Genomic DNA, 26,998 nt, shown 5'->3' with positions numbered 1-26,998 from the left:
TTTGTGTCTGATGTCTAAATGTTTTTCAGATCACTAACTCCTGTCAGCTTTGTTGACTGTAACACATTTCTTTCTCTTGTACTGGTCCCACTCCTTGTTAGCAGCTCTCCTCAGGATATATTCCAAAGCTCCGGTATCTCCAAAATTTTCGTCTCTCCAAGGCAATCCAGGGTTCACCTTCACTCTTTGGTCTTTCCAAGCCTCAGTGCAGTGACACCTCTGCCATGTGCAAGGTCTTAGCCGCTTTCCTTCAGTTGAAGAGGGAGATTCCATAACCCCTTTCTTTTATCCTTGACTCTAAAGCTGAAATCATGTGGCCAAAGCTGACAAGCTGTTCTGCTTGCTGTGGCTGGAACATGGCCCCCTTGTTCAACTACACCTTCACCAGCTTTATAATTACAATGGTTTCCTTCCCTGCCAAAGATCGGCTGTCCTGAAACTTGCTCTATAACCTAGGCTGACCTTGAACTCAGAGATCTGCATGTCTTTGACTCCGGAACACTAGTATTAAAGGCCTTTACCTCCAAGGCTAGATCTACTTGTTCTTGAATTCTTTTTCACAAGATAGAAGCTCAGCTGGGTGGGGTTTTCCCTCAGGTCACCACTCCCTTTATTTTATTTCTTCATCTGTTTATCTCTTCAAAAACATCCATTTCACTTTCTAGTGCTTCTTTCCTTCTCAATTTGTACATTTTGTATTTTTCCTTGCTCAGCTTGCTCCTTTTCATTTTGTCTTCATAAGAGTAGAGACAACACTAATAACCACAAAACAGAGTCAATACTAGGCTAAATACTAGGTTATTTTGAAATTTCTTCATACAACAGAATAATCCAAATCTCTTCACTCTAGCCTCAGGCAGACTTTTGGACACTGGCAAAATGCAGCCACATTCTTTGACAAAGTATCACAAAAACAATCTCTAGGCTACATGTTACATATTCTCTGATACCTCTTGATTCAGGAAGCCACACTTTAAATCATGATTATCAACACTGTCTTCCATGTTCCTACTAGGATTGCCAATTAAGCCCCACTTAAAACATTCAAACCCTTCTCTAATCCACAGTCCATTAAGTCCATTTACCTCTAAACAAAAACATAGTCAGGCCTATCACCGCAATACTCTGGCACCAAATTCTGTTTTAGGGTTTATTGTTGTGAAGAGAAGCCACAAAGATGGAAAGGCTTATAAAGGGATACATTTAAGTGGGGATTGTTAGGATTGTGCAGCAAAGTTACAGGGTGGGCATACAAACCACACCACATGACTGGTTCCATGTGGGAGGTTTATTAAGGGAAGGAGGAAGTGGTCACAGAGACCATCTCTGGGCAGGGTAAGAGAGAGAGGCACAGAAGGAGAGGGAGGAAGAAAAAGGAAGAGGGAGAGAGGAAGAGGAAGAGAAGGAAAGGGGGAGGGAGAGAGAGAGAGAGGAGGAGGAGGAGCTGTGAGTTCTCTTATAAGGTGACACTCAGCATGCACTGGTGGTTTCAGGTGCTCTGTAGGTGGCTTCACAGTTGCCTGATATCCACTTTATCAGGTCCCTTGGGGCTGGCTGTAGAGATTCCTGCTTACAGATCCCAAACAGAGATGGCTTACAGATCAGGGGTTTAGTCTATTATTGTCATGATGGGAAACATGGTGGCATGTAGGCATACATGGTATGTGGTGCTAGAGAAGGAGAAGAAATGTGTTTTTTTGTTTGTTTGTTTTACAATTTATTCACTTTGTGACCTGATTGTAGCCCCCTCCTTCATCTCCTCCCAGTCCCTCCATTCCTCCCTCTTTCCACTATCCCCTCCTGTTGTCCACTGAAAGTGGGAGTCCTCCTCCTTTGCCATCTAACACTAGCCTATCAAGTTTTATCAGTACTGCCTGGATCCTCTTTCTCTGTGACCTGGCAAGGCTGCACCACCATGTGGAAGTGATCAAAGAGCAGGTAACCAAGTTCATTTCAGAGACATCCACTGCTCTCCTTACTTGGGAACCCACGTGGAGACTTAGCTGTCTATGGGCTACATCTGAGCAGAGGGTCTAGATCCTCTCCATGTAAGGTACATGATTGGTGCTTCAGTCTCTGCAGGACCCCCTGGGACCTTCTTTGTTGGTCTCCTGTCCCCTCTGGGTCCTTCAACCTGCTCCTTCTTCCATAAGACTCTCTGCCCTCTGCCCAAAGTTGCCTTTGAGGATCTGCATCTGCTTTGATCCCTTGTTGGGTGGAGCCTTTCAGAGGATACCAGTGGTAGGCTCTGATCATCTTCCCTCTCTTCCACTACTTCTGGTGACTGTCCTGTTTGCAGTTTTGAATGAGAATTAAACACATTCCTTAGGTTTCTCCTTGTTTAGCTTCTTTAGGTCTGTAGATTGTAGTATGGTTACATAAATAAAGCAACACACCTATGGATACCCAATTTTTAACAATAAAAAAAAAGCTAAAACCACACAATGGAAAAAATGGTGCTGGTTTAACTGAATGTCAACATGTAGAAAAAAAATGCAAATAGGTCTATATCTATCACCCTACCAAAAAATTAAAGTCCAAGTGTATCAAAGACATCAGCATAAAACTAGACATACTAAATCTGTTAGAGGAAACATTGGGGAAGAACCTTGAATTCTTTGGCACAAGAGACAACTTCCTGAATAGAACACTAACAGTTCAGGCTCTAATATCAACATTTAACAAATAGGCCCTCATAAAACCAAAAATCTTCTGTAAAGCAAAGGATACTGTCAATGGAAGTAAACAACAGTCTACATATGAAAAAGAACTCATGCTAGAGAGGATGAGAAGAAAGGGGAACCCTTCTCCATTGCTGGTGGGAGTGCAAACTTATACAAGCACTTTGGAAATCAATTTGACACTTTCTCAGACAATTATGAATAGTGCTACCTCAAGACCCAGCTCTAACACTTCTGGGCATATACCCAAAAGATGCTCAACTATACAACAAGGACATTTGCTCAACCATGTTCATAACAGCTCTATTCATAATAACCAGAATCTGGAAACAAACTAGATGTCCCTCAACCAAAGAATGGATACAGAAAATGTGGTACATTTACACAGTGGAATACTACTCAGCTATTAAAAACAAGGAAATCAGGAAATTTGCACGCAAATGGTAGGAACGAGAAAAGATTATCCTGAGTGCAGCAACCCAGAAGTAGAAAGGCACTCATGATATAGACTCACTTATAAGTGGATATTAGCCTTATAATATAGGATACAATCTACAGAGTTCTGCATTTTAAACCTTAGGCAGCAGGAAGAGAACTGCCTGAGAACTCAGATCCCATTCCCCACAGTTAGACACTTCCTCCAGAAAGGCCACACCTGCTCCAACAAGGCCAGACCTCCTAATAATGCCATTTTCTATGGGTCAAATGTGAGTCTTTGGGGGCTATTCCTATTTAAAACACATCAGTAATCAATAGTGGTTATTACTATCCCTTTACTATATAATTAATCCACAAAAGTAGAATAAAAATACATGTTAGAATTAATTATTTTGGGCTTCCTCTCTTTTAAGAACAGAGAAAAATCCTGAGTCTTCATCAGTCTTTTACTTATTGTCCCTTTCAAGCTATTCCTTTTGTGACCAGGAGCTTAGACCTGAAACTCTGAGCAGATATGAAGAGCTGACAAATGAACATTTGTCATTTTGTATTCCTCTTATGGTTGTATGACAGGCTGGGTGACTGTATCCCTGGAGAGTGCATAACATGTCACCATATTGCTATGTGTGTCAATTGCGTCCTCTGGGAAATATACTGTTAATGTTTATGTAATTGTCCTCTCAGATGCTTACTGCCTCCTTCTGCTAACCTAGGCCTAGTCATGGAAGCTTCTAGTCTCCATACAATCTAACCTAGACCTAGTTACTGATGAGTTCATATACCCTTTTCTAGTTCTTTTTGATTTCTTGGTGGCTGGTTCAATTCAGTAGTTATGGCTCAAACTCTCTGGTCTGACTGATTCAAACTGGCTTCTCTCAGGTTCTGACTGAATTGTCCTGCTTTGCCTCAAACTAACTCTAGCAATCTATTCTAATGTTCTGGAACCTTCTCATTCTCTGGCTCATTTTGTGGTTACCTGTGTCTGTTTATTCTCTCTTTAACCTGTCTCTGTAAAAAAATCTTTCCTCTGTTTTCATGAGAGTTGAACATATCCTGTTCTGTCAAATCTTTTTCAGATTTTTCACTTTGTCTGCCTGTCCATTACATGTTACTTTCAAGCATAGCTACTTTCTTCTACGAACTAACTTAACCTTCATTGTTTGGGATTAAGGTGTGCACTAAGGACATGTTTACATTCTAGACAGATCACAGAAACCTAGAAAGTCTTTGAATACAATCAGAGCAGCCATGTTTCTGAATTAAAATTCCACTACAGTATAGGAGTGTCATTGAGTCAATAGAGTACTTTTAGGTAGGCCAGTGTACCAGGAATTACAAGGCTTCTTAAAGAAAAGTGAATAGCTGCTTGGATTATTTATTTATTTGTTTGTTTCAAAAGTGCTCAGGACATGGAGGAAGACAATGCAGCCACTCCTGATGAGACCTCATAGACTAGATTCAGAAGGAAGGATAGGAGGACCTCCCCTATCAGTCGACTGGGGGAGGAACATGAGCATGGGTAGAGAAGTGGGGAAGAGGGTAGAATTGGGAGGGGAAGAGGAAGGGAATTACAGGGGGGATACAAAGTAAATAAATTATAATTAATAAAAATTAAAAGAAAAAAGAAAAAAGAAATCTAAGCAAAATTATGGAATTGCATGAACACGACAGTGCTTATTTTAAAGTACAACAATTCTGAAATGTATGCCCCTAAAATCTAAGAACCAAAATATTAAAGAATAAAAGGAAATAGAAAACGAAACAAACAAACAAACAAAACTTTACAAGACTACACAAACATTAACACACACACACACACACACACGCACACACACACACACACACATCCACGGCTCAAAAAAAAAATGACTGTCCCTCTGTGTTTGTGTAGCTCAAAAGCCTAAGAAGTTATAAAATCATTTAACAGAAGATGTGTGTGAAAGTAAACAAATCAGCACTACAACAGAAAATTTAATGTTATTTGTGTTCAAATCTCCATGTCCTGGTCTTTGGCTGTAGGCGGCATGGAAAGTAAGGAAAGAGAGACAACTTAAGTTATTTATAAGAATTTTCCTGTGAACCAGAGAGAGAGAGAGAGAGAGAGAGAGAGAGAGAGAGAGCCTTATTGATTTTATGTCTTTTTTACCTCATAGGGTATTTTAATTTTCAAAGTAAAACGAGAATAGAGGAAAGAAGAAAACTCAGAAAGTGCATAGAAGAGTCTGTGGCTTTGGTTCCATTTTACTCTTTCTTTTGACCCACTGTCCCAGTCAGACCTTCTGTTATGGTGTCTCCTTCCTACTCATGGTGTGAATGTGGTTGTTTTTTCACTTCTATTGACTAGCAGCTTCTTTTAGACTATCTGGAGGGAAAAGCTGACTGTTTCACACTTGGTCTGATTTTATTTGGATGAAATAATTTTCTTTTCTCTCTTATTCAAGACTTTTAGCCTGGGGAAAAATATCAGACAGCTTTCTTTTTCACTTCACAAATTAGAAATTGCAATATTTCTCTCCTCAGAAATCACCTCAGAATGCAATTGAAGCAACTGGTAGTATGTTTGGAATTTTTTTTATCTGAGAACTGGCATTTGTTTACTTATTGTGTAGTTTGAATGTGATGGCCTCAATAATTCATAGGCATTTCAATATTTCTTCCCAGCTGGTGGCCCTGTTTTGTTAGGGAGTGTGACTTTCTTGGAGGAAGTATATCATTAGGGCTGATTTTGAGAGCTTAGTGACTTTTGCCATTTTGAATTTGTTCTGGGTTTCCTCTTTCTGTTTTGATATGATATGTTGGCTATGCCAGAATATAGTGGGGATGCTTGTCTCAGGGCAGAAAGACAGCAGAGATAGAGGAAGAGTGGGAGGCACAACCCTCTAGCCTACTTTTTTTTAGCTAGCATTCACTTCCTAAAATGTCTACCACCCCCTAGATACTGACACATCTGGGCACCACAAGTTTAATACAGAAGTTTCGGGGGGGGGGGGTCATTTCTGTCTCTTAAATTTTCCCTTCATTTATTACTAATGTAGGAGTCGTTATCTCCTGCCACCATCCTGTCCCTGATGCTGCAAAACTCTGTACCCAGGTTTAAAAGCCAATTTCTTTCTCTTCATTCCCGTGGCTTTCAAATGCTATACCTAGTCATAGAATCAGTGAAGGCATGTGTAAAGAGGACAGTCAGTTCCACTTACCAGCTGTACCTTGTTTATGCCAGTCCCTACCTATGCCCAGAATTTATGAACCCTCTCCAGTGGTTTGAAGGAGACTAGCCCCACAGGCTTCTATATTTAACTACTTAGTCAGCAATTGGTAGAATTTGGGGGAAAGGATTAGGAGGTTTGAATTTGTTGGAGGACATAGATCACTTTAGGTAGACTTTGAAGTCTCTCTCTCTCCCTCCGCCTCATGGCGATGTCTTAGACGTCATCTCTCAGCTACTCTCCCAGCACCATGCTTGCCTGCCTGCACCCATGCTCCCTGCGAAGATGGTTATAGACTCACTCTCTGGAACCATAAGCTTCAAATACAGTCTTTCTTCTGTAAGTTGTGTTGGTCATGGTGTCTTTTCACAGCAAAGAAAAGCAAGACAGACAGTCCTATAGGAAAAATAAAGGAAGAAATGTATCTCCATACTTTCTACTGTCAGACTCATTGTTCCTGAACCCCTGCTCATTACTTACTTGGCTGTTCTCTAACAACTATATGCAATTTCACAGTTGTGCTTGTTTTTAATGCATCTAAGATTTCCTCTTGTTATTTTTATTTTCACTACAGAACCCCAAGACTCTTTGCTACTAGTTCCATTTTTTTTCCTGGTTTTCACAAGACCTTCCAGTATTAAACGTGAAACTGTAACCTTAAAATCCTTGAACCTCTGGTTTTCTTTATTGTCAGGCCATAACTGCTGTCTTCACTACCTGTTCAGATGTCCTTCCTCCCACTGCATAGTGGACTTCCTAATGGAAGTTTTTAGGAGTTGGTGTGCTGGTGGTGCAGTTGTCCACACCTGGGACTTCTTGGCATTCTTCACTGACTCTATGCTTACATTCTTTTTTGGCTGCATATTTATAGATTTTCTTATATCTGTAGTGTTATTTCACAGAAAAATGTGTCCTGTTTTCTAAACAAAGAGATTTTAAGAAATCATTTGGAATGTAGCTAATGAAAGACCAATAGTTAGGTAAAATAACAAAGAGTAAATGATTGACATGAGCATTTTCCTTATAATGAATTTCCTCTTTATACTAGAATAAGGCTTAAAATGGAGTTAAATAAAAAAGGATATTTAGAAATGCTTTTTGGACATAAAAATTTTGCTTTTGTAGAATAGTACATTTATCTCTGCTAATAATTACATTATCTGTTTGACATGTTAAGTTATTTTTAATAACGTTTAAGTAATTTTATCACAAATTGTAAATAAGACACTTATTCTAATCATTTAAACACAAATAAGTATGCAATTTCAAGATACAATAAAATATAAAGAGCAGTGTGTTATGAAATAAAAATGAAATACTTACCTCTGAGTAAAATTTGCATATTTTAAGATAGTTTTTAAACCATTTTCAGTTGATATAATTTGTTTATAATTAAATAGGCACTTTAAAATATCAATGTAAGTAAAAGCTGCATAATCAAAGAGTCTTTTATGTTATTAATTGATATAATCTACTTGTGGAAATTAAAATTGGAATAAAAGTCTCACTCAAATTAATCAAACATATTTAGCACACTATCCACCTGTTCACAACATATTGCTGAAAACGATTATATGATAATGAATGATTAACCAACAGAAAAATAAATGTATAATTAAAAATAATACATTATTTAAAACTATATATAAGGAAAGTAACAGGACAAACTGACTTTTATCTAAGCATAGAGAATTCTAAAACTACCTTATTGTTAACAATAGCAGGAAGACACAATGTATGTTTCTTACTGTGAATCATCTGTATTTGCTATGAAAAATAGCAACAATATGGTCATGCAGTAATGCATTCACATTTCTATGGCATGTGCCATTGCATAGGTGGGTTTTTATCAACAGTAATGCCCAATTGCTCATTCAGGGTAAAGAAAGAAACCCAGTATCCACTTTTACTTCTTCCCTCCTTCTGCTTCTGTCTGTTTCTATAGCAGAAAGGATTCTGCTGTAGGCCTGAAGTCATATATTTGCTTTATCTCATGACCTTATATTATAGAAGATGGGGAGAAAGAGGATTTTCCCTGCAGTGTTAATGCCATCTTGGTGCTGGATCCATATGACCAGAATGAGCAAGGCATAAATACTTCTTTAATGGAACCTATGTGTTCTGAGGTACATGAAGTGGCAACTCAAATTGAGGTGATGAAATCCGTGCTTACTGCAGAATTATCTAATAGCTGAAGATATATATAGGACGCCCTGTATGAGGGCTGGAGGGCTGTGGTGTCATATTAGATGTATAAATTCAAATATCAAACTGAAGTAAAATTGTATAAATTGACAAATTCTTAAAATATAAAGCAGAGGTGATTTTCTATTTCATCTACCCATGTACTTGCTGTGTTTTTTGTTTTGTTTTCTGTTTTATAGTGTCAACCTGCTCCACAGTAGAGTTCCGCTGTGCAGATGGGACTTGCATTCCAAGATCAGCTCGATGCAACCAAAACATAGACTGTTCAGATGCTTCAGATGAAAAAGGCTGCAGTAAGAGCTGCCACTTACTTTTTGTCGTTGTTGTTGTTTGTGTGTGAACAACTGCTGGTATTGACTTGAACACTGTCCTACATTTTTCTGAACTTCTTCCAGAATTGTTATGCAATTAACCCTGTTGTGTAGCATAATCGCACACTTACTTCTTTAATGAAGTTGAGTTTTCGTGCCTTTATGACCAGTAACTTAAGAAGCCTCATAGTTTTTGCAAGTGTGGTCTTAGATTCACTTTTGTTTGTATCCTTCTAGATAATACAGATTGCACGCATTTCTATAAACTTGGAGTGAAATCCACAGGATTCGTAAGATGTAATTCTACCTCGCTGTGTGTTCTGCCAAGTTGGATATGTGATGGGTCTAATGACTGTGGAGACTATTCAGATGAGTTAAAGTGCCCAGGTAATTTCCAAAAGAAAAAAAAATAGTTCTTGCCTTGGTAATTTAAAAGTTAGCTACTTAAAGTATGAATAAATGAATGAGAAATATACCAGGCATATTTGTGTTCTTCTAAATATGTTACTTGATCTTTATAAACTGGTACTTAAGAAATATATATTAATTTAAGAGCATATTTTTAAATATTTAGCACTTCATGAGTACTTTTAAAATTGATGATTAAGCCATTAAAATGTATAATCTGTAAAGCTTCGACAGAAATTTTATAAGCCTTGCAAGGCCTATTTAAAGAGAAACAGGAGGAAGACATTTCTCACCACTTTACTCTGTTGCAGACAGCTGATTTTTTTATGGTGGGATGTGGGGAAGTTATTTTATTATTGGATCAGTGTCTGACAGATACAGTTATATAGGCTCCTTAATCATGTCTGCCCACAAAGCTCTGGAAAGCATCATTTAGCTTTTTAGAGAACAACTTCTATAATACTAATGAGTGCTTCTATTTGAGGAAAATGAAACTAAATACAATCATTCAACATGTTCGCCAAAAATAAAATAATAATAACTGAAAGTGTATACATGCTCAAGCGGATACCATTTAATATGGCTTCAAACTGCTGTTTACCCACCTCATACTACTGACCTTCACTTGGGTTGAACTTTTTTTAACATTTTTTTTTCAGAACGTTTTGAAAATGGTAATTGTGGGTATTTACCCAACAATTTTCTAAACACACAATCTACTAAAAGAAATTTCTCTTTATGAGAAGTCGTAATTAATCACTTTGTAAAATTCTAGTTTTTGTACTGAAAGTGGCATAACTCTGTATTGTGCTGATTTTATTTAAAACCTTTTCCCCCATGGATACATCTCCCTCTGCTCCCTCCAGCCCATTTGTGCCCCCCAATTCTAATACAAATTCTAGAACCTCTTTCTTTTTCCATGTTTTACACAAATGCAAACACATACAAACATATTTATGCATGCGTATGAATAAACACAACTTGCTGTGTCTGTTTAGTGCTGTTCCTACCTCTGAGTATTTAGGGCTGACCACATGGTACCAGGCAGCCAGCAAGTCGATCATCTTGGTAAAGACCTACTTCCTCTTTCAGCAGCCATTACTGTACTTCTTGATCTAAGAGTAGGGTTAATTTTCTTCTTAGTTTTGTTTGTTTGTTTGTGTCTGTGTGTGTGTGTGTGTGTGTTTAATTTGGAAACATTTTTCACACAATATAGATATTGGAGCTGAGATTACAACAATAAGGTGTTTATTTTGCAGTTTGGCCACAAGTGGCTTTCTTTTTTAAAATTTAAATGTGTTATTTTCAATTAGTTTATTTACATCCTGATTGTAACCCTTCCTCATCTCATCCTGGTCCCAGCTTCCCACCCTCTTTCTGTCATATCCCCCTTTCCTAGTCCTCAGAGAGGAGGAGCCCTCCTACCCTACCAACTGACCCCAGCCTATTAAGTCTCATCCAGACTGGCTGCATCCTCATCCTCTATGGCCTGCAAGGCTGCCCCACCAGGGGAAAGTGATCAAAGAGCCTGCAACAGAGTCCACCTCAGAGAAAGGCCCTGCTCCCCTTCCTAAGCAGCCCACATGGAGACTGAGCTGCCTATGGGCTACACTTGAGCAGGGGGCCTAGGTCCTCTGTGTGCATTGCCCTTGGTTCATGACTCAGTCTCAGATGGCCCACCCTGGATCCAGATTTGTTGGCTTTGTTGGTCTTCTTGTGGAGCTCCTGTCCCCTCACTCTTCTGTCTCCCAACTCTTCCATAAGATGCCCCGTGCTCTGCCCAAAGTTTGTCTGTGAGTCTCAGGATCTGCTTCAATCCCCTGGTGGGTGGAGTCTCGCAGAGGACATCTATGGCAGGCTCTTTCTTGTCCTGTTCCCTCTCTTCAACCACTCCTGGTGTTTATTCAATTTGCCCTTCTGATTAGAATTAAGCATTTTCCCCAGCTTATTTAGCCTATTTACTTAACTTCTTTAGGTCTATAGCTTATAGTATGGTTATCCTGTATAGTGTGGTTTATATCAGCTTCTATATCTTCTCTGCTACAAACAAGAAGCCATATTGCTAAGGAGTTAGAGGAACATTATATATTTATATCTATGAATATAAAAATAAGCATTTAGATTGCAATTAGAATTGATAGTAATTTAGGAAAGTAGTAGTACTATGTTCTTTGTGGCCCATAGCCTCATCCAGCGTTTGTAGTTGACTAGGCTTAAAGTACCAGGTATATATTCCCTCCTTCTGATCAGGGCTTAAGTACAATTAGATAGCTGTTACATATCAGCAAGACCACTATTGAACTTTTGGGGACACTTGTAGTCCATATCATTATTGTAGTTTGTAGGTTTCACAGCTGGGTAGCACTACTGATAACTTTTCTCATTGGCAACTTGTATAGCTCTTCCTGCTACTATGAGAGTGAGCCATGATAAAGGAAGCTGCAAGCTCAGGTCCAGCTTGACTTCCACAAATGTTGTGTCCAAAGAGTGTAATGTATTCAACATTAGGGACTTACTTTCAATTTCTGGGAGGCAGCCCAAGGCAACAGGATTTGGATATATTGTTTGATGAGTCCTGAAATTTTTTTTAAGTCTCTGGTTCTTGGTTGGAACATTATCACCCCAAGTAGAACAACATATATAATATAGATTATATATGTATATGTGTAATATACAAATCTCTCAAAGAAATAACTACACAAATGGAGGCAAATAAAGAGGAAATGAACAAAGCTTTCAAAGAAATATAGGCAACTACAGCCAAAAATAGAGACACGGATAGAGGCACAATTAGTGGCATATAAAAATGGAACAAACAAACAAAACAATAGAGGCCATCATGGAAAGACAGGAATCTACATTCAAACAGATGAAGGAAATGGTGCAAGACATGAAAACAGAATAAGAATCAGTAAAGAAAACACAAACAGAGAAAACCCTGGAGTTAGAAAACTTAGAGAAAAGATCAGGAACCACAAAGGTAAGTATCACCAATAGAATACAAAAGATGGAAAAGAGAATCTCAGGTTTTGAAGATATACTTGCAGAAATAGATACATCTCTCAAAAAAAAAGAAAAAGAAATAGATACATCTCTCAAAAGAAAAAGTAAAATTGGAAAAGTTCCAAACAGAAAACACCCAAGAAATCAAGGATGCCATGAAAAGACAAAATCTAAGAATAATAGGAATAGATGAAAAAGAAGATTCCAGGCTCCAAGGTCCAGAAAATATTTTCAAGAAAATCATAGAATAACATTTTCCCAACTTAAAAAGAGATGTCCATAAACGTACAGGATGCGTACAGAACATTAAATAGACTAGACCAGAAAAGAAACTCCTCATGTCACATAATAGTCAAAACACTCAATCTACAGAACAAAGGAAAACTATTTAAGGCAGCAAGGGAAAAAGGCCAAGTAAAATATAGAGGTAGACCTCTCAGAATTATACCTGACTTCTCAGCAGAAACTATGAAAACCAGAAGGGCCTGGGCAGATGTCATGCAGACTCTAAGAGACCACAGATGCCAACCCAGACTACTATACCCTGCAAAGCTTTCAATTAACATAGATAGAGAAAACAAAATATTCCGTGACAAAACCAAACTTAAACAATATTTACACAGCAAATCAACCCTACAGAAAATACTAGAGGGAAAACTCCAATCCAATAAAAACAACTACACCCAAGAAGTCACAGGATATAGATAACTTCACAACAAAAAATTTAAAGAAAACAAACATAGGAACACAGTAACACCACCAACTCCAAAATAAAAGGAATGAACCTTCATTGGTCATTATTATCTATCAACATCAATGGCCTCAACTCTCCAATAAAAAGGCACAGACTAACAGAATGGTTGCAGAAACATGATCTAGTATTCTGCTGCATCCAAGAAACATACCTCTGCAACAAAGGAAAACAGTACCTTAGAGTAAAGGGCTGGAAAAAATGGTTTTCAAGCAAATGGACCCAGAAAACAAGCTGGAGTAGCTATTTTAATATCTAATAAAATAGACTTTCTACCAAGATTTGTATTGTGTCTCAGGATGTGGTCTATTTTATAGAAACTGCCTCTACATATTAATAAGTAAAAGGCATATTCTTCCATATTTTGGTAGAATATTATATAGATTTTTGTTATGTCTTTGATACATAATGATCATTCAATTCTGACTTTTCTGCTAATTTTTTTGTCCAGATTATCTATTGCAAAAAGTAGAGTATTCTAATCCCTTATTATTTATATTTGTGTTTATATTTATATTTATATAGTGTTTAAATCTAATATATTTGTCATGAAAACCAGTGTACATAATTTGAAGTTAATGCCTATTGAAATAACTGATCTCTTTAGTAGAACAGAGTGTCTGCCATTGTCTTCTTACTGTTTTACTTTGAAGTTTATTTCGTCAGATATGTAGATGTCAGTGTGTTTTTACTTTCTTGTCACATTTGATTAGATTACTTCTTCTCATTCTTTGACTTAAAGGTGGTACCTATCAAAGCTGAATTTCTTATAGATAACAGAAAGATGGAATTTCAACCTCCCCCTTTAGCAAATCTGTATCTTCAGGGTAGGTAGTTGAGGGCATTGTTATTTAAAGGTATCATTGAAATATGTGTATTGATTGCAGTGATATTGTTGTTTTTGCTGTTCATGTTCTTAGTGTTATTTTGTGTTTCCGTAATTATATTGTATTTTTTTCTATAGTCCCTTCACAATGCTAATTCTTCTCTTTAATCCTAAGCATTGCTATTATGAATATCTGTAGGATGGTTTGATGGACATGGATTATCTTAGCCTGTTTATATAATGGAGCATATTTCTTCCTCCTTCAATTCTGAGAGACAGTTCTACTGCGTCTAGTATCCTGGCTTGGCATGCATTATTTTGCTTGTTTGTTTGTTTGGTTGATTGTTTTTTGTTTTGTTTTGTTTTCATTGAAATATGTAGCTCCAGACTTTTTTTTGTACTGTAGAGTCCACTGAGAAATCTAGTGTTATTGTAATGACTTTTCCTTTACGTCATTTGTGTTTTTTTCTTCAGCAGTTTTCAACACTCTGTATATTTTGTGTATTTATTGTTTTAACTATAGTATGCTATGGGAAATTTTTTTCTTCATACTGTCTCACTGATGTGTACTACATAAACTTGTCTTTCTTCAAATGGAGTAAGTTTTCTCTTCCTCCCCTTCTTCCTCTTGTTCCTCCTTTTCCTCTTCCACCTCCTCTTCCTACTTCTTGTATCACATTTTGTAGGCCTGACTCATCTGAGACTCAGTGGATAGAAAAAGATCTCTCAAAGATATAGACATCCATCTGCCTCTGTCTTATGAGTTCTGGGATAAAGATGTCCACAATCATGCCAAGTTTTCTATACACTTTTAAAAGATTTGGTTTGCCATTGTTCTCATATTTCTCTCCTTTAGCCATACCTATAAATCTAAGATTTGGTCTTTTCTTGTCCTGCTAAAGTCCTTGCATATTATTATTATTATTTTTAATTTGTATTGTTTTGCTGAAGTGTTTCAGTACTTCTAATTCATTTTTGATTCCTGATATTCTATCTTCTGTTTAATCTGTTCTATTTGTAAAGCTTTCCTTTTAGCTTTCTGTTTGTAATATTGAGCTTTTTTAATCCATCTTCTCTTCCAGCTGATTTTCTTCCATATTCCTAACTCATAACTGAAGTCTATTTTTAAATTCTGAATTTCCACAGTCATTTCATTTAGCCCTTTGTGTCTTCTACATCCTCTTTCAATTCTTTGATAAAGTTTTTGATTGTTTTTTCCAATTCTGTATTTTAGAGTTTCTCCAGGTAATTATCATTGGAGAATATTTCTGAAGGACAGATAGGCCTGAGAGGGAAGATACTATCATCTTTCATACTGTTCACATTTTTGCAATGTTCCATGACAAATAGGCTTTTCCTGTTGAATATGTATCTGTCATATTGTAGCCTTATTCACATTAGGCAGGTACAAGACTTGTGAGATCAAAGCTAAATCAGAATCAGCTGGTAGAGCAGCTGCTCAATTGTACATAGGCCTGAAAGTATGAGCTTTGTGTGTGGGTCGTTGAGGGTGAGAAGAATTCAACAGGATATATGGGTGTGTAAGCTGCAGTTCTGGGCATGGGTTAAAGCCTGGGGTTTGAAGAAGTACAGCTCCACTTCTGCCAACTTTCCACCATATTCCCTCTTCCCTACATCCACTTCCCCTATTTCTCCTCTCAGAAAAGAGCAGACCTCCAAGAGAAGACAATCAAACAAGACAAAACAAAACACAATAAGACAATGCAAAACCCTTACATTGAAGCTATACAAGGCAACCCAGTTATAGAAAAGAGTCCCAAGAGCAGGCAAAGAGTCAAGGAAATACCAGCTCCCACAGCTGGGAGTACAACAGAAACACCAAGATAACAGCTACAATGAATTTGCAGAGGACCTGATTCAGACCTCTGTAGGTCCTGTGCTTCCCACTTTAGTCTCTGTGATTAGCCTGCTTAGTTGATTCAGTGGTCATGTTCTCTTGGTATTCTTCATTCCTTCTGACTCCTATTTTTATTCTGTCCTCTCATTAGAGGAAGTATTTAGGCTTTGAGGGGAGAAACCCAAATGGAGACGAGTAATTTAGAATTTCTGTGTAATGTCTGAGTCTGTGGTCTCTTTCTCTGTTCCCGTCTGCTGCCAGAAGAAGCCTCTCAGATTATGACTGAGGAAAGCACTGTTCTATGATTATAAAAGAATATCATTAGGACTCACTCATTTTTTAAAAAATTTTGTTTGTTTGTTGTTTTTGTTTTTACCAATTGTCTTTGATTTTATCCTAGGTCTCTGCCTTATCCAGTTTCCTGTTCCTGAGCATACAAACACATCCAAGTAGTATGGGAATGAACTTCCTCTCTTGGAGTGGGTCTCAAATTAAATCAGACAGTAGTTGGCCTCTCCTACGAGTTTTGTGTCACCGTTGTCCAAGCACATTTTTCAGGCAGGATCAACTGAGAGGCTTTGTGGCTCTCCACATTACTCCTTTAGTAGTCTGCAAAGTCCCTTCCCTACTAAAGAGATTAGAACTTAGAACAAGTTCCATGTCATAATCAGCTCAGCCTCTCCATATTTGATGAGCTGCGTGGATGTTGTCCTCAGCAATGAGGCCTGACTGTCAGTTTGCAAAGAGCAACACTTGTCAAACTGTCAACCTGAGTTTTCTAGGGGACTCCATTGGATGCCCCTGGACAGTAACTCAACAGAATACAATGCAGTCCTAACACTGGAAGCCTTGCTTGGCTACAAGAGATGCAGTAGAATATAGGATACAGGACTGGAGCCTACCACAGATGCCCTGTAAAAGACTCCAATCAGCAGGGGATTGAAGAACATACAGATTCACAGCCAAACTTTGGACAGAGCATAGGGTGTCTTATGGAAGAAGAGGCATGTAAAATGACTGGGAGGGGACAGGAGCCACACAAGGAAACCAACAAAGCCAAAAACAAAACAAAACAAAAACGTAAAAACAAAACCAAAAAGGGCCCTGCAAAGACTCATGCACCAACCAAAGACCATATATAGAGAGAACCTTGATCCCCTTCTCAGATGTAGCCCATAGAGAGCTCAGTCTCCATGTGGGTTCCCTCGTAAGGGGAGAAGAGACAGTCTCTGACATGAACTACGTTACCTGCTCCTTGATCACTTCTCCCTGGTGGGTCAATCTAGCCAGCCCACAGAGGAAGAGGATCCAGGCGGTCCTGATGGGACCTGATAAGCTAGGCTCAGACAGTAGGAGGGGAGGAATTCCCCTATCAGTGGACTAGGGAAGAAAAATAAGGGAGAAGAAGGAGAGAGAGTAGGACCAGGAGGACATGAGGGAGGGGCTACAACAGAAATACAAAATGAATAAATTGTAAATAATAATAATTTTTAAATTCTACAATCAAAAATATGATATCATCTACAGATAATAATACTTTGACTTCCAACTTTCCAATTAGCATTCACTTGATCTCCTTTAGTTGTGTCATTGCTCTAGCTGTAACTTCAAGCACAATTTTCAATTGCTACAAAGAAAAGGGAAAGCTTGTCTCCTTCCTGGTTTTAGTGGAATTGCTTTGAGTTTCTCTTTTTTAGTTTCATGTTGGCTATAGATTTTTGAGAAATTGCCATTATTATATTTAAGTATGTTCATAGTATCCCCAATCTCTTTAGGAATTTCATCATGAATGAGTGCTGGGTTTTTATTAAAGGGCTTTTGTGCATGTAATGAGATAGCCGTGTGATTTAGTTACATATGTGGAACCATCTTAGTAACTTCGAGATGGAGCTTATTGATCATGATAGATGACCATTTTAGATGTATGTTCTATCTTCCACTTCTTTCAGAAGATTTCCTGCACTCTGACCAAAGTTTGGTTATGAGTCTCAGCATCTACTTTGATACATGCTGGGTAGAGTCTTTCAGAGGCCCTCTGTGTTAGGCTCCTGTCCTGTTTCCTGTTTTCTCCTTCTTCCAATGTCCATCCTGTTTGTCTCTGAGTGAGGTTTGATCATCTTACCTAGGGTCCTACTTTTTGCTTAGCTTCTTTAGGTCTACAGATTTTTGCAGGTTTATCCTATATTATATATCTAGTAATCACTTGTAAGTGAGCATATACTGTGTGTGTCTTTCTTCTTCTTGGATACTTCACTCAGGATGATCTTTTCCAGTTCCCACCATTTGCTTGCAAGTTTCATTATTTCCTTGTTTTTAATCGCTGAGTTTCCATTGTGTAAATGTACCACGTTTCTGTATCATTCCTCCACTGAGGGACATCTGGGTTGTTTCCACTTTCTGATAATTATGAATAAAGCTGCTACGAACATGGTTGAACAAATGTCCTTATTGTGTACTTGAGCATCTTTTGGATATATACCTAGGAGTGTGATAGCTTGATCTTGAGGAAGCGCTATTCCTAATTGTCTGAGAAAGTGCCAGATTGATTTCCAAAGTGGTTGTACAAGTTTACATACCCACCAGCGATGGAGGAGGGTTCCCGTTATCCACATCCTCTCCAGCATGTGTTGATCAAAGAGTAGGAAACCAAGTTCATGCCTGTGATTGCCCCTACTCCTCTTACTAGGGAACCTCCATAGATACTGAGTTGCCCATGGGCTGCATCTGAACAGGGGGTCTAGGTCCTCTTTACTAGGTCCTTTTTACACAGTGAAATACTACTCAGCAATTACAAAAAAAAAATAATAATAATTTTCCTGAGTGAGGTAACTCCGAATCAGAAAGACACACATCATATACACTCACGGTGGAATTTTTCTATATTATATAGAATAAGCACACTAAGATCTATTGTCCTAGGGAAGACTGCAGGGAAGATGTTTAGTCCTCATTCATAGGGGCAAACGGGATGGACATCGGAAGTGGGAGAAGACAGGGAACAACAGTACAGGAGTCTATCACAGAGGGCCTCTGAAAGATTCTACCCAGCAGGGCATCTAGCATATGCTGAGATTCATAGCCAAACTATTGGCAGAGTGCAGGGAATCTTACGGAAGAATGGGGAGAAGGAAAGACCTGGAGGAGACAGGAGCTCCACAAGCAGACCAATAGAGCCAAAAATATCTGGGCCCAGAGGTCCCTTCAGAGACTGATGAATCAATCAAGGACCATGTTTGTGTTTTCCTTATTGTTTTTATTTCCAGTTTTAGGTTTTGAACAGTTGTATTTGTTTCCTTCAAGTGTTTGCGTTTCATTATCTTTAAAGAATTTATTCATTTCTTCTTAAAGACTTCTATCATCTTAATATAGTTGGTTTTAAAGTCGTTTGCTTGTGTTTCAGTTATGTAGGAATATTCAGGGTTTGCTGTGGCAGGGTAACTGTGTTCTAATCTAGACATATTTTCCTGACTGGTTTCTTTTTTTATTTGTATATATATTTTTAATTTATTACAATTTATTCACTTTGTATCCAGCTGTAAACTCCTCCCTTGTTCCCTTCCAATCCAGCTCTCCTTCCCTCTTTTCCTCTTATGTCCCTCCCCCAGTCCACTGATAGGGGAAGTCCTCCTCTCCTTCCCTTTGATCCTAGCCTATCAGGTCTCATCAGGACTGGCTGCATTGTCTTCCTCTGTGGCCTGGTAAGGCTGTTCTCCCCTCGGAGGTTGGTGATCAAAGAACTAGCCACTGAGTTGTAATCATGTTCTTACTCTGGCATCTAGGCATCTGAGTTTTGGGTGATTATAGGTCTAGGTGCCGGTTTCTATGTTTGTCTTTGTTGGGTGGATGTTTTATTCCTTTGTTTTCTGGATTTTCAGAGAGTGTGATAGCTATTTGTTGCCTGTTTTCTGGGATGTTTGACTGGTTTGTTTACAGGGAATACCTGTTACTGTTAGATGCAGAAACTAGTCTGAGAGACAGGTCGGGGGAGGATGATGTGTGGGATTCACAAAAGGCATGGTCTGGGGGGATACAGGCTGCAGCTGGCACTCCGCTGCAGCTGCAGCACTAAGGGAGAGGCTGAGGGACTGTGTCTGCTCTGGGATCAGAGAGAACAGAGAAGGACTTCAGGAAGCCTAACTGGTCTCCTGGCAGGCATGGCCCGCGGTTGAGCAGGTGGGGGTGGTCTGCCAAAGTTGGGAATGGGACCCAGCAACATGTGGGATTGGGGGTCAGCATGGAATGGTCTCTGGGCTCCAAAGGAAGCACGGAGAGGGAAAAGGGAGAGTCACTGGTGTTCTGTTGCAGCGCTGGCACTGAGCCTGAAGGAATGGGCCAGCTGGTGAAACAGAGCAGAGGTTTGTAGGAAGGCTGAATTAATATTTTTAAAAGACCGGGGAACGTTATTGTTTTAGTTTCATGGAGACCGCATGTCAATATTATTACTCAAGTGTTCTATTTACAGTGAAATATTCATTCCTTCATTAGAGCTGCAGTTGATTTTGAAAGTAGCTTCAAGAGAACATGACACGATAATCATCAAACTAGTACTTCTTTTCCGTTATAAAATTATCCTTTTCTAGGATCAAAACATCATTTAAAAATTTTCAGCACTAATATAGTTTTATGCTGAGTAAAAAAAAACAAGATGCTCATGCAAGCAATGGAATGTGGACAGCTAGTTTAGGGGCCGGCCGCAGGAGAGGCAGCACGTGCCAGGGGATCTGTGTGTCTCCCCATAAGACGGAAGGTGTACCGTGATTTTTGTCTTGGCGGTGAGTTCATTAAAAGTGTACTCTCAGAAAATTAGGGATCATTTTGATTTTAACTGATTAGCAAAGGATTACTTCAGTACGGTTGTTAAATAAATTGTACGAATGACTTTCTGATGGACTAACACAGGCCAGATATATTACAAATTATCTGAACCAAGGGGGCAAGAGCACAAGTGGGCTTTAGTCAAGAGAATAACCGATGGAAATATCTGTAAAATTCTATATAACATTTCAGTGTTTGAAAGCGAATCATAATTTAAAAAATGATTTTACCTACAGACTATTTTTTGTCTTGAGATATTTTAAAAGGTGTAATGTTATCATTGATTTAATGCTTATTTGTGGATCTTAAGGTTTTTTTTTGTTTTGTTTTAGCAAAGAGCCACTAATATTTAACACACTGGTTTAAAACATAGCACTCGCATTTCCTATGCAGCTATGATACTATGATGTTTAGTCTTTATACACTTTTGATAAATTAATTTCGTTTCATTATTTTTCTCTTACTATCAGATCATCACATCAAATTGGTTCAACCGTTATTACAATATTTCTATCAACTTACTTCTTCCAGTTACAGGGCCAACATCATATTGGATTTATAGTCAAGTTAAGATATAGTGTGTCTCTCCATAATTGGTGATGATCCTATTCTTGGGCCATTGCAACCTTGACATTCTTCAGGTTTTTTGTGTTGTATTTCGAGTTGTTTTGTATTTTCAGGTTTGTCCAACTCAAGTGCTATTAAAAGTTCCTCTCTGCACACTGCCAAAGCCAAAGATTAATTTAATATATTTGACCCTTCATTTTTATATTTTATCATAGTTCAAAACAAACACAAATGTGAAGAGAATTATTTCGGTTGTCCCAGTGGAAGATGCATTCTGAATACATGGGTGTGTGATGGTCAGAAGGACTGTGAGGACGGGCTAGATGAGCTTTACTGTGGTAAGCCTCAGTCCTGCACTGTTTTGTGAGCTGTGCATGCTACTGCTCATATCCTGGTATTTCCATTCCTAGGGACTCACTGTGTAATATTGTTGATGGACTATAAAAGTAAACACAGGCGGTTATGACAAAGCACAACAACCTCTTTTCCCAGACTTTTCTTACAACATTTTACTTAAAATAATTCTTACCAATATTGATCTAAATGCTGTATGTTTATATTTTGACTAGTTCATTTCAGGTGCTGTTAATTTATTTCCATTCTGTTATGAATAAAACGACTTTAAAAATATGTTATATTCACCATAGTAGTTCTTGAAAATTAAACAATGATTTTAAATTTTGCATTAAATCTGTGCATAGTTTTAAATAACACACTCAAGCATATGTTTCTTCTAACATTTGCCTGTTTCTCACTATTTCACTATTTCTTTGATGCAAAGTTTATATTGTAAATTTTTTTAAATTTCATTTTATAAAATTTATGATTTTGTGATTTTCTGTAAGAGAAACAAGCCTATATTCATTCTTTTATTATAATACAAGCACACTGTGGTGAATGAAGTTGAAAGAAGATTAAAAAAAAGAATCGCTGGTAAAATGTCAAACTCTCCTGAAAGTAAATTCCATAGGAAAATGATGAAGTGTGTTCTGGGTAATTAAAATTCTGCACATCTTCACATTAGAGCCAGACTCTGCTCCAGCAAAAAGAAAGCTTCAAAAATAGTCCATGTAAATTCATAATGTCTAGACAGGGAATTATTATATGTTTAAATGTTCTTCAATTTTGCTTTCCCAAAAATGAAGTGGCCTAAAATTCCTTTATTTCACACTATTCATCTAAATAAATATTTGAAATTAAAATACAAAGCTTAAAATATTCCCGTAGAATTATTAAAGCCTGTGCTAGTTAACTTGCTGCTGACACACACAATTTAAAGGGTGAAGGATTTGTTGCAGTTTACAGCTCAATGGGTCATAAAGCACCATGGCAGAGAAGGTATAGCTATAGGAACAGGCAGTGGCTTGCCACACTGCAGCCAGACTCAAAGAGCAGAAAACACAGAATGATGTACTTAAGTCACTTTCACCCATGAACTCAGGTCCTTCCCCACATTTAGGCTGTCTCTTCATACTCCTATTAACCTAATCACAATAACCCCTTACAGAGGTTTATTCCCTTTGTGATTCTGAATCTCTCCAAAATGAAAAGATCAACAACCACAAAGCCAATTTTTTATTTTAATGAAAATTTGTGTTTTGGATAATTTTATTTGGGAGAACTTCATTTTGGGGATGCCACTTGATAAATCACTGTGCTCAGTTGTAGAAGGACAGAGGCTGAAGTAGGACAATAAAAACACCGACACTGTAAAAAGTAAAGAGGCATGTTATTAAAAATATCTACCCTATTATGAAGAACACATATGTTTATATTGAATTTGGAAGTTTCTTTCTCAGAAGTTATAAACTCAAGCGTTCTAAGACAATATAACAAAAGCACCAGCTAGTGGACTTTTTAAAAGAACTAAAGTATTGGCTGACAATCTAGAACCTAGTTTCTCATCTCTTCTTTGCTATCATGTGTTTGCCGGTCATATTACCTTGATTATGATGCAGATTTTTCTATTAATTAAAGGTTGACTAAAGTGAAGAAAATACTGCTTTCTTCACCTGGAGTATTTATTTTCATTTGTTGATAAAGGCTATTCTTTAAGTATAGCAAGCATAGTCGCTAGCTAAGAGGCAGGACCTTAAGAAGTAAGCTGTGGGAATCAGTTCTTGCAAGTCTGAAGCACAGGAGCTTGCAAGTTGTTGTCAGCCTTCATGTAGATTCACCATGGAGAACAGGAACTTGGTTTGTTTCATTATGGGATGGTTGGGTTTAGAAATCCTTTAGAAAGAGTATAAGAAATACCTTTCACTGTGATAACAGGGAAACATATTTTAAGATAATCTTGTTTATGATTAAATAACCTTTGTTAATTATGTATGTTAATTGGTTGCCATGTGATATTTTGGTCTATGCTCTCATTGTGGAATGTTCAAACAAGAGTAAAACTATCTATTTTTTTCAGATATTCAATATTTAAAAAAATCTTTCCCTATAGCTTTTTAAGCATTAAATCTTGTTGTGTGGAGTTGTACTATTGTGCGATTGATCGCCAGAACTTATTTTTTTTCCCTAAAACAACCATCTTTGTTTTTTCTAGATTCTTCTTGCTCTTGGAATCAATTTCCTTGTTCTGAACAAAAATGTATTTCTAAACACTGGATCTGTGATGGAGAGGATGACTGTGGAGACAGCTTAGATGAAAGTGACAGCATTTGTGGTGAGCAGCTTTCTCTGTGAGCTCTTATGTAGCATATGTTTGAGCATCTTGAAGCATACATGTAGCATATGCAGGTGCTTTCTAATGTATTCAACAGCATCAAATTTATACTCACATGCAGTTGATTTTATTGTTTTCAGGTGTATTCTTTTATTATTTTAAAAATAACAGTTTGATCTTTTAATTTAAGATTTTATTTTTAGTTATTTGTATTTGGGTGTATCTCCTTTAGGAAATGTGCACAAGCCATGTCCCTGGATGTAGAATTATAAGTTCTTATGTGCTGTTTAATGTAGGTGTCAGGGTTTAAATGATGGTCTTCTGCAAGTAAAGTATATCCTTTTAACCACTGAGCAACACCTCATGCCCCCATTCTATTGTTTTTTAAAGTATACACATTGCATGTGTAGAATTTTTCCTGACTAGTACCAAATAATCACATTTGTCCTTCATATATAAGTCTTCAGTGTTCCTTTGCACTAAATTCCAGAAGTTTAACAGTTATGCAACATTTTATTCATTTGTTACCAAATCCATCTGTATATCTACCCAGTTCACTTTATATGTATTATTTATATTTGTGCTTGCATAATGCTTTCCTCCTCACAGCAGGATTGGAAGACCTGACTAATAAGCTTAGATGCCTGGACAAAGCTGACTGTCTACATCTACATTTCAGCATAATGGGCAGCTGTTTAGGTTGCAACCAGAAACAGAATTTCTTTATAATTCTCACCCTCACCTGAATTGCCTTGTGGATATCATAAAATTGGTGCTAAAATCCGACAGTTTATTTTACTGCATTTAAGCCAGCCCAAAGGTATTTTTCTTCTTTATAGAGTAGGAACAGTATATACTTAAAAAAAGATAAACATAGAAACAAAGGTCATTACTAAAATTCTTTAAACACAAGAAATTGTGATTAATTACATGACTTAAGCTCCTTTTTTTGTTCCCTTTGTTTCAAGTCTTTCAGTTCTAACACAGGACTTTCATGGGATAAGCATGTTTCTAGGACATGAAGCCATCTTTCTTTTGATCTTTGGTTTAACCAGGCAATGAAAGTTTCTACTGGTGACTAATTTCTTATAGACACAGTGTAATAGGAGGTTCAAAAGCTCTAGAGCTATACAGAGTCACTTCATTTATGTCTGATTTCCAAGGTATATAATCATGGGAATCTCATGTAACTGCTCACTTCTTGAACTATCCACTGATAATAAGATATGGAGAGATTTATCTACATAATTGCCTTGATTACCATGTACTGTATCCATGCATTTTTATCTGTTTTTTTTTTCTCTTGCTTTTCCTTTCTGCTGTTTTTCCTTATGTCCAAGTGATATTACACCTATCACTCATTCTCTCTCCTTTCCCCTTTCTCTCTCTTCCACTTTCTCTTTCTGCATATACACACATACACACAAACACACATACATACACACTCAATAATGTTTTTGAAAATGTTTTTAAATAAAGAAGAAAAATGTAGTAAATTCTCTTTATTAGCATCTAAAATGACGGGTCTATTCAATTTACTTATAGACTGTATTTTCTATCATACAAATATGATTTCACATATGAACTGCCTCTTTAGACCAAATCTGAGTAAAAAATAATCTAGTATTTTAGAATAGAAAGGCAACCTTACAAATAACTCATCTCAGTATTTCAAAATACTTACCATACCCCCCAAAAAATCCATTTTAGAAGTCTAATAAAATATATATTGCAGAGCTCCACTTCCAAATGCTATGATGAAGTACAGGAACATGCTTCTTAACACTTGGAATTTATCTCTGACACAGCATGTTGAGGAGATCAGCAATGAAAGTCACACTGCACGCTATCTGTAGCTGAAAAGGAAATGCATAGAGATTAATAAATTCACCCGAAATAACCCAGCTAGTGGCTGATGGCAGAGGTATGGCCAGAATTCTAGTTTCCAAAATATTAATAGGATACTGACCTTTAACAATTTGCTCTTCTTGTCTGAGCAGAGCATAAGATGGGCCTTGTGGATGGTTTTCAGTGTGTACTTATTCTCCCAAGGGATAATTTTCCCTGGGGAAGGGAATGCCAGATGGCAGTGGCAACTAAGAAATGAAGCCATGAGGTTTTCTATGGCTAGTTTCTTCCCTATTGATTTAGTGTTTTGGCACGTTCTTCACTCAGATTCTGTTGAATACTATCAAGAGAGCCATTGAATTAGCTGCAAAAAACCATTATATCATCTGATAGCTGGAAGATGTCTTTATAATTATCTATTCATAACCCTTTTTCTAGCAACAGAAAAAAAATTAGACAGGAGACTTCTCAGAGGTCAGGCAGAATTAGATCACAGCATGGCCAATATCACAGAAGTTAAAACATGGAATTATGAGTTCAGTATTGAAAATGATTTGAAGAGATAAGGAACCTATAAAATAATTTCTGTAGGAAGCTCCTTATTTTTAAAATCATTAAAGATATAATAGCCATTAAAATTTATTTGTAAGTGTAATGCAGCCATGACCATTCAGGCCTTTACAGCCATTGAAGCAGGACAGTCTCCCCAAGCATGGTTGGCTACCATAAAAAGCTAAAATGTTATGCTCAGGATGCGAGGCTAAGCACTGCACTCAGGGTCAGCCGCTTTGGACCCAGAGAAGAGCATGTCTGATTGCATGCGGGTTGATGCCCCAGGTCCCGCCTCTGAGAAAAAGGTATCGGTCGGGTCTGATGCTCTTTGGGTGGATGACGCCTAAATGAACATCTGTACAAAGTCCCAATTTATTTCTAATATCAGAGATCAGACCTCTACTCTTGCCTGATGTGTCTAAAACAAAAAGGGGGAACTGTAGAGAGCTGTGGAATGCTATGCCTTAAAGATGGAGCTGGTTTCCGCCTTCCAGCTTCCCAATAGTGAGTGCTCTCTGTCATGAACAACTCCACATTTGGCTAAGGCCAAGGATCTGGCTTGCTTCCATGTATGTGGACCTATCTGCATTGCCCACGTGGCATGCTGGGGTTGGCTACCCAGAGGCTATTTAAGCTCTGGGTTGGCTTTCCCCAGGGTCAGATGATTGTTCAAGGTTCCTGAATAAACTGCATTGAAAAAAAATTATTTGTAAATGAAAGCAACACTTATTTTCCACTTAATCCTTTTTTTCTGTTAAAGTACTAATCCTCAGTGCAACAGACAAGTCTTCAATACATGGACCCTTCAGTATTCACAACAGTTTTATCTTTCTAGCCTTATATATGCCGAGGAAAGGC

At 37.7% G+C, this 26,998-nt stretch overlaps 1 protein-coding gene across 1 annotated transcript in view; it reads left to right on the top strand.

Annotated features, from left to right (window-relative positions):
- Positions 1-26,998, top strand: part of Lrp1b (LDL receptor related protein 1B) — a 2,037,254-nt gene that overhangs the window by 1,707,716 nt on the left and 302,540 nt on the right. The window contains exons 48-51 of the mRNA XM_060390094.1: positions 8,710-8,823; positions 9,079-9,228; positions 21,285-21,407; positions 23,621-23,740. Of these exons, the coding sequence (XP_060246077.1) occupies positions 8,710-8,823; positions 9,079-9,228; positions 21,285-21,407; positions 23,621-23,740 (507 nt within the window). The remainder of the gene's footprint in view (positions 1-8,709; positions 8,824-9,078; positions 9,229-21,284; positions 21,408-23,620; positions 23,741-26,998) is intronic.

This window comes from Meriones unguiculatus, chromosome 8, assembly GCF_030254825.1.
Source record: "Meriones unguiculatus strain TT.TT164.6M chromosome 8, Bangor_MerUng_6.1, whole genome shotgun sequence".
Lineage (NCBI taxonomy): Eukaryota > Metazoa > Chordata > Mammalia > Rodentia > Muridae > Meriones > Meriones unguiculatus.
The sequence above is the reverse complement of the archived record's forward strand: the minus strand, read 5'-3'. Positions and strand labels throughout refer to the sequence as shown.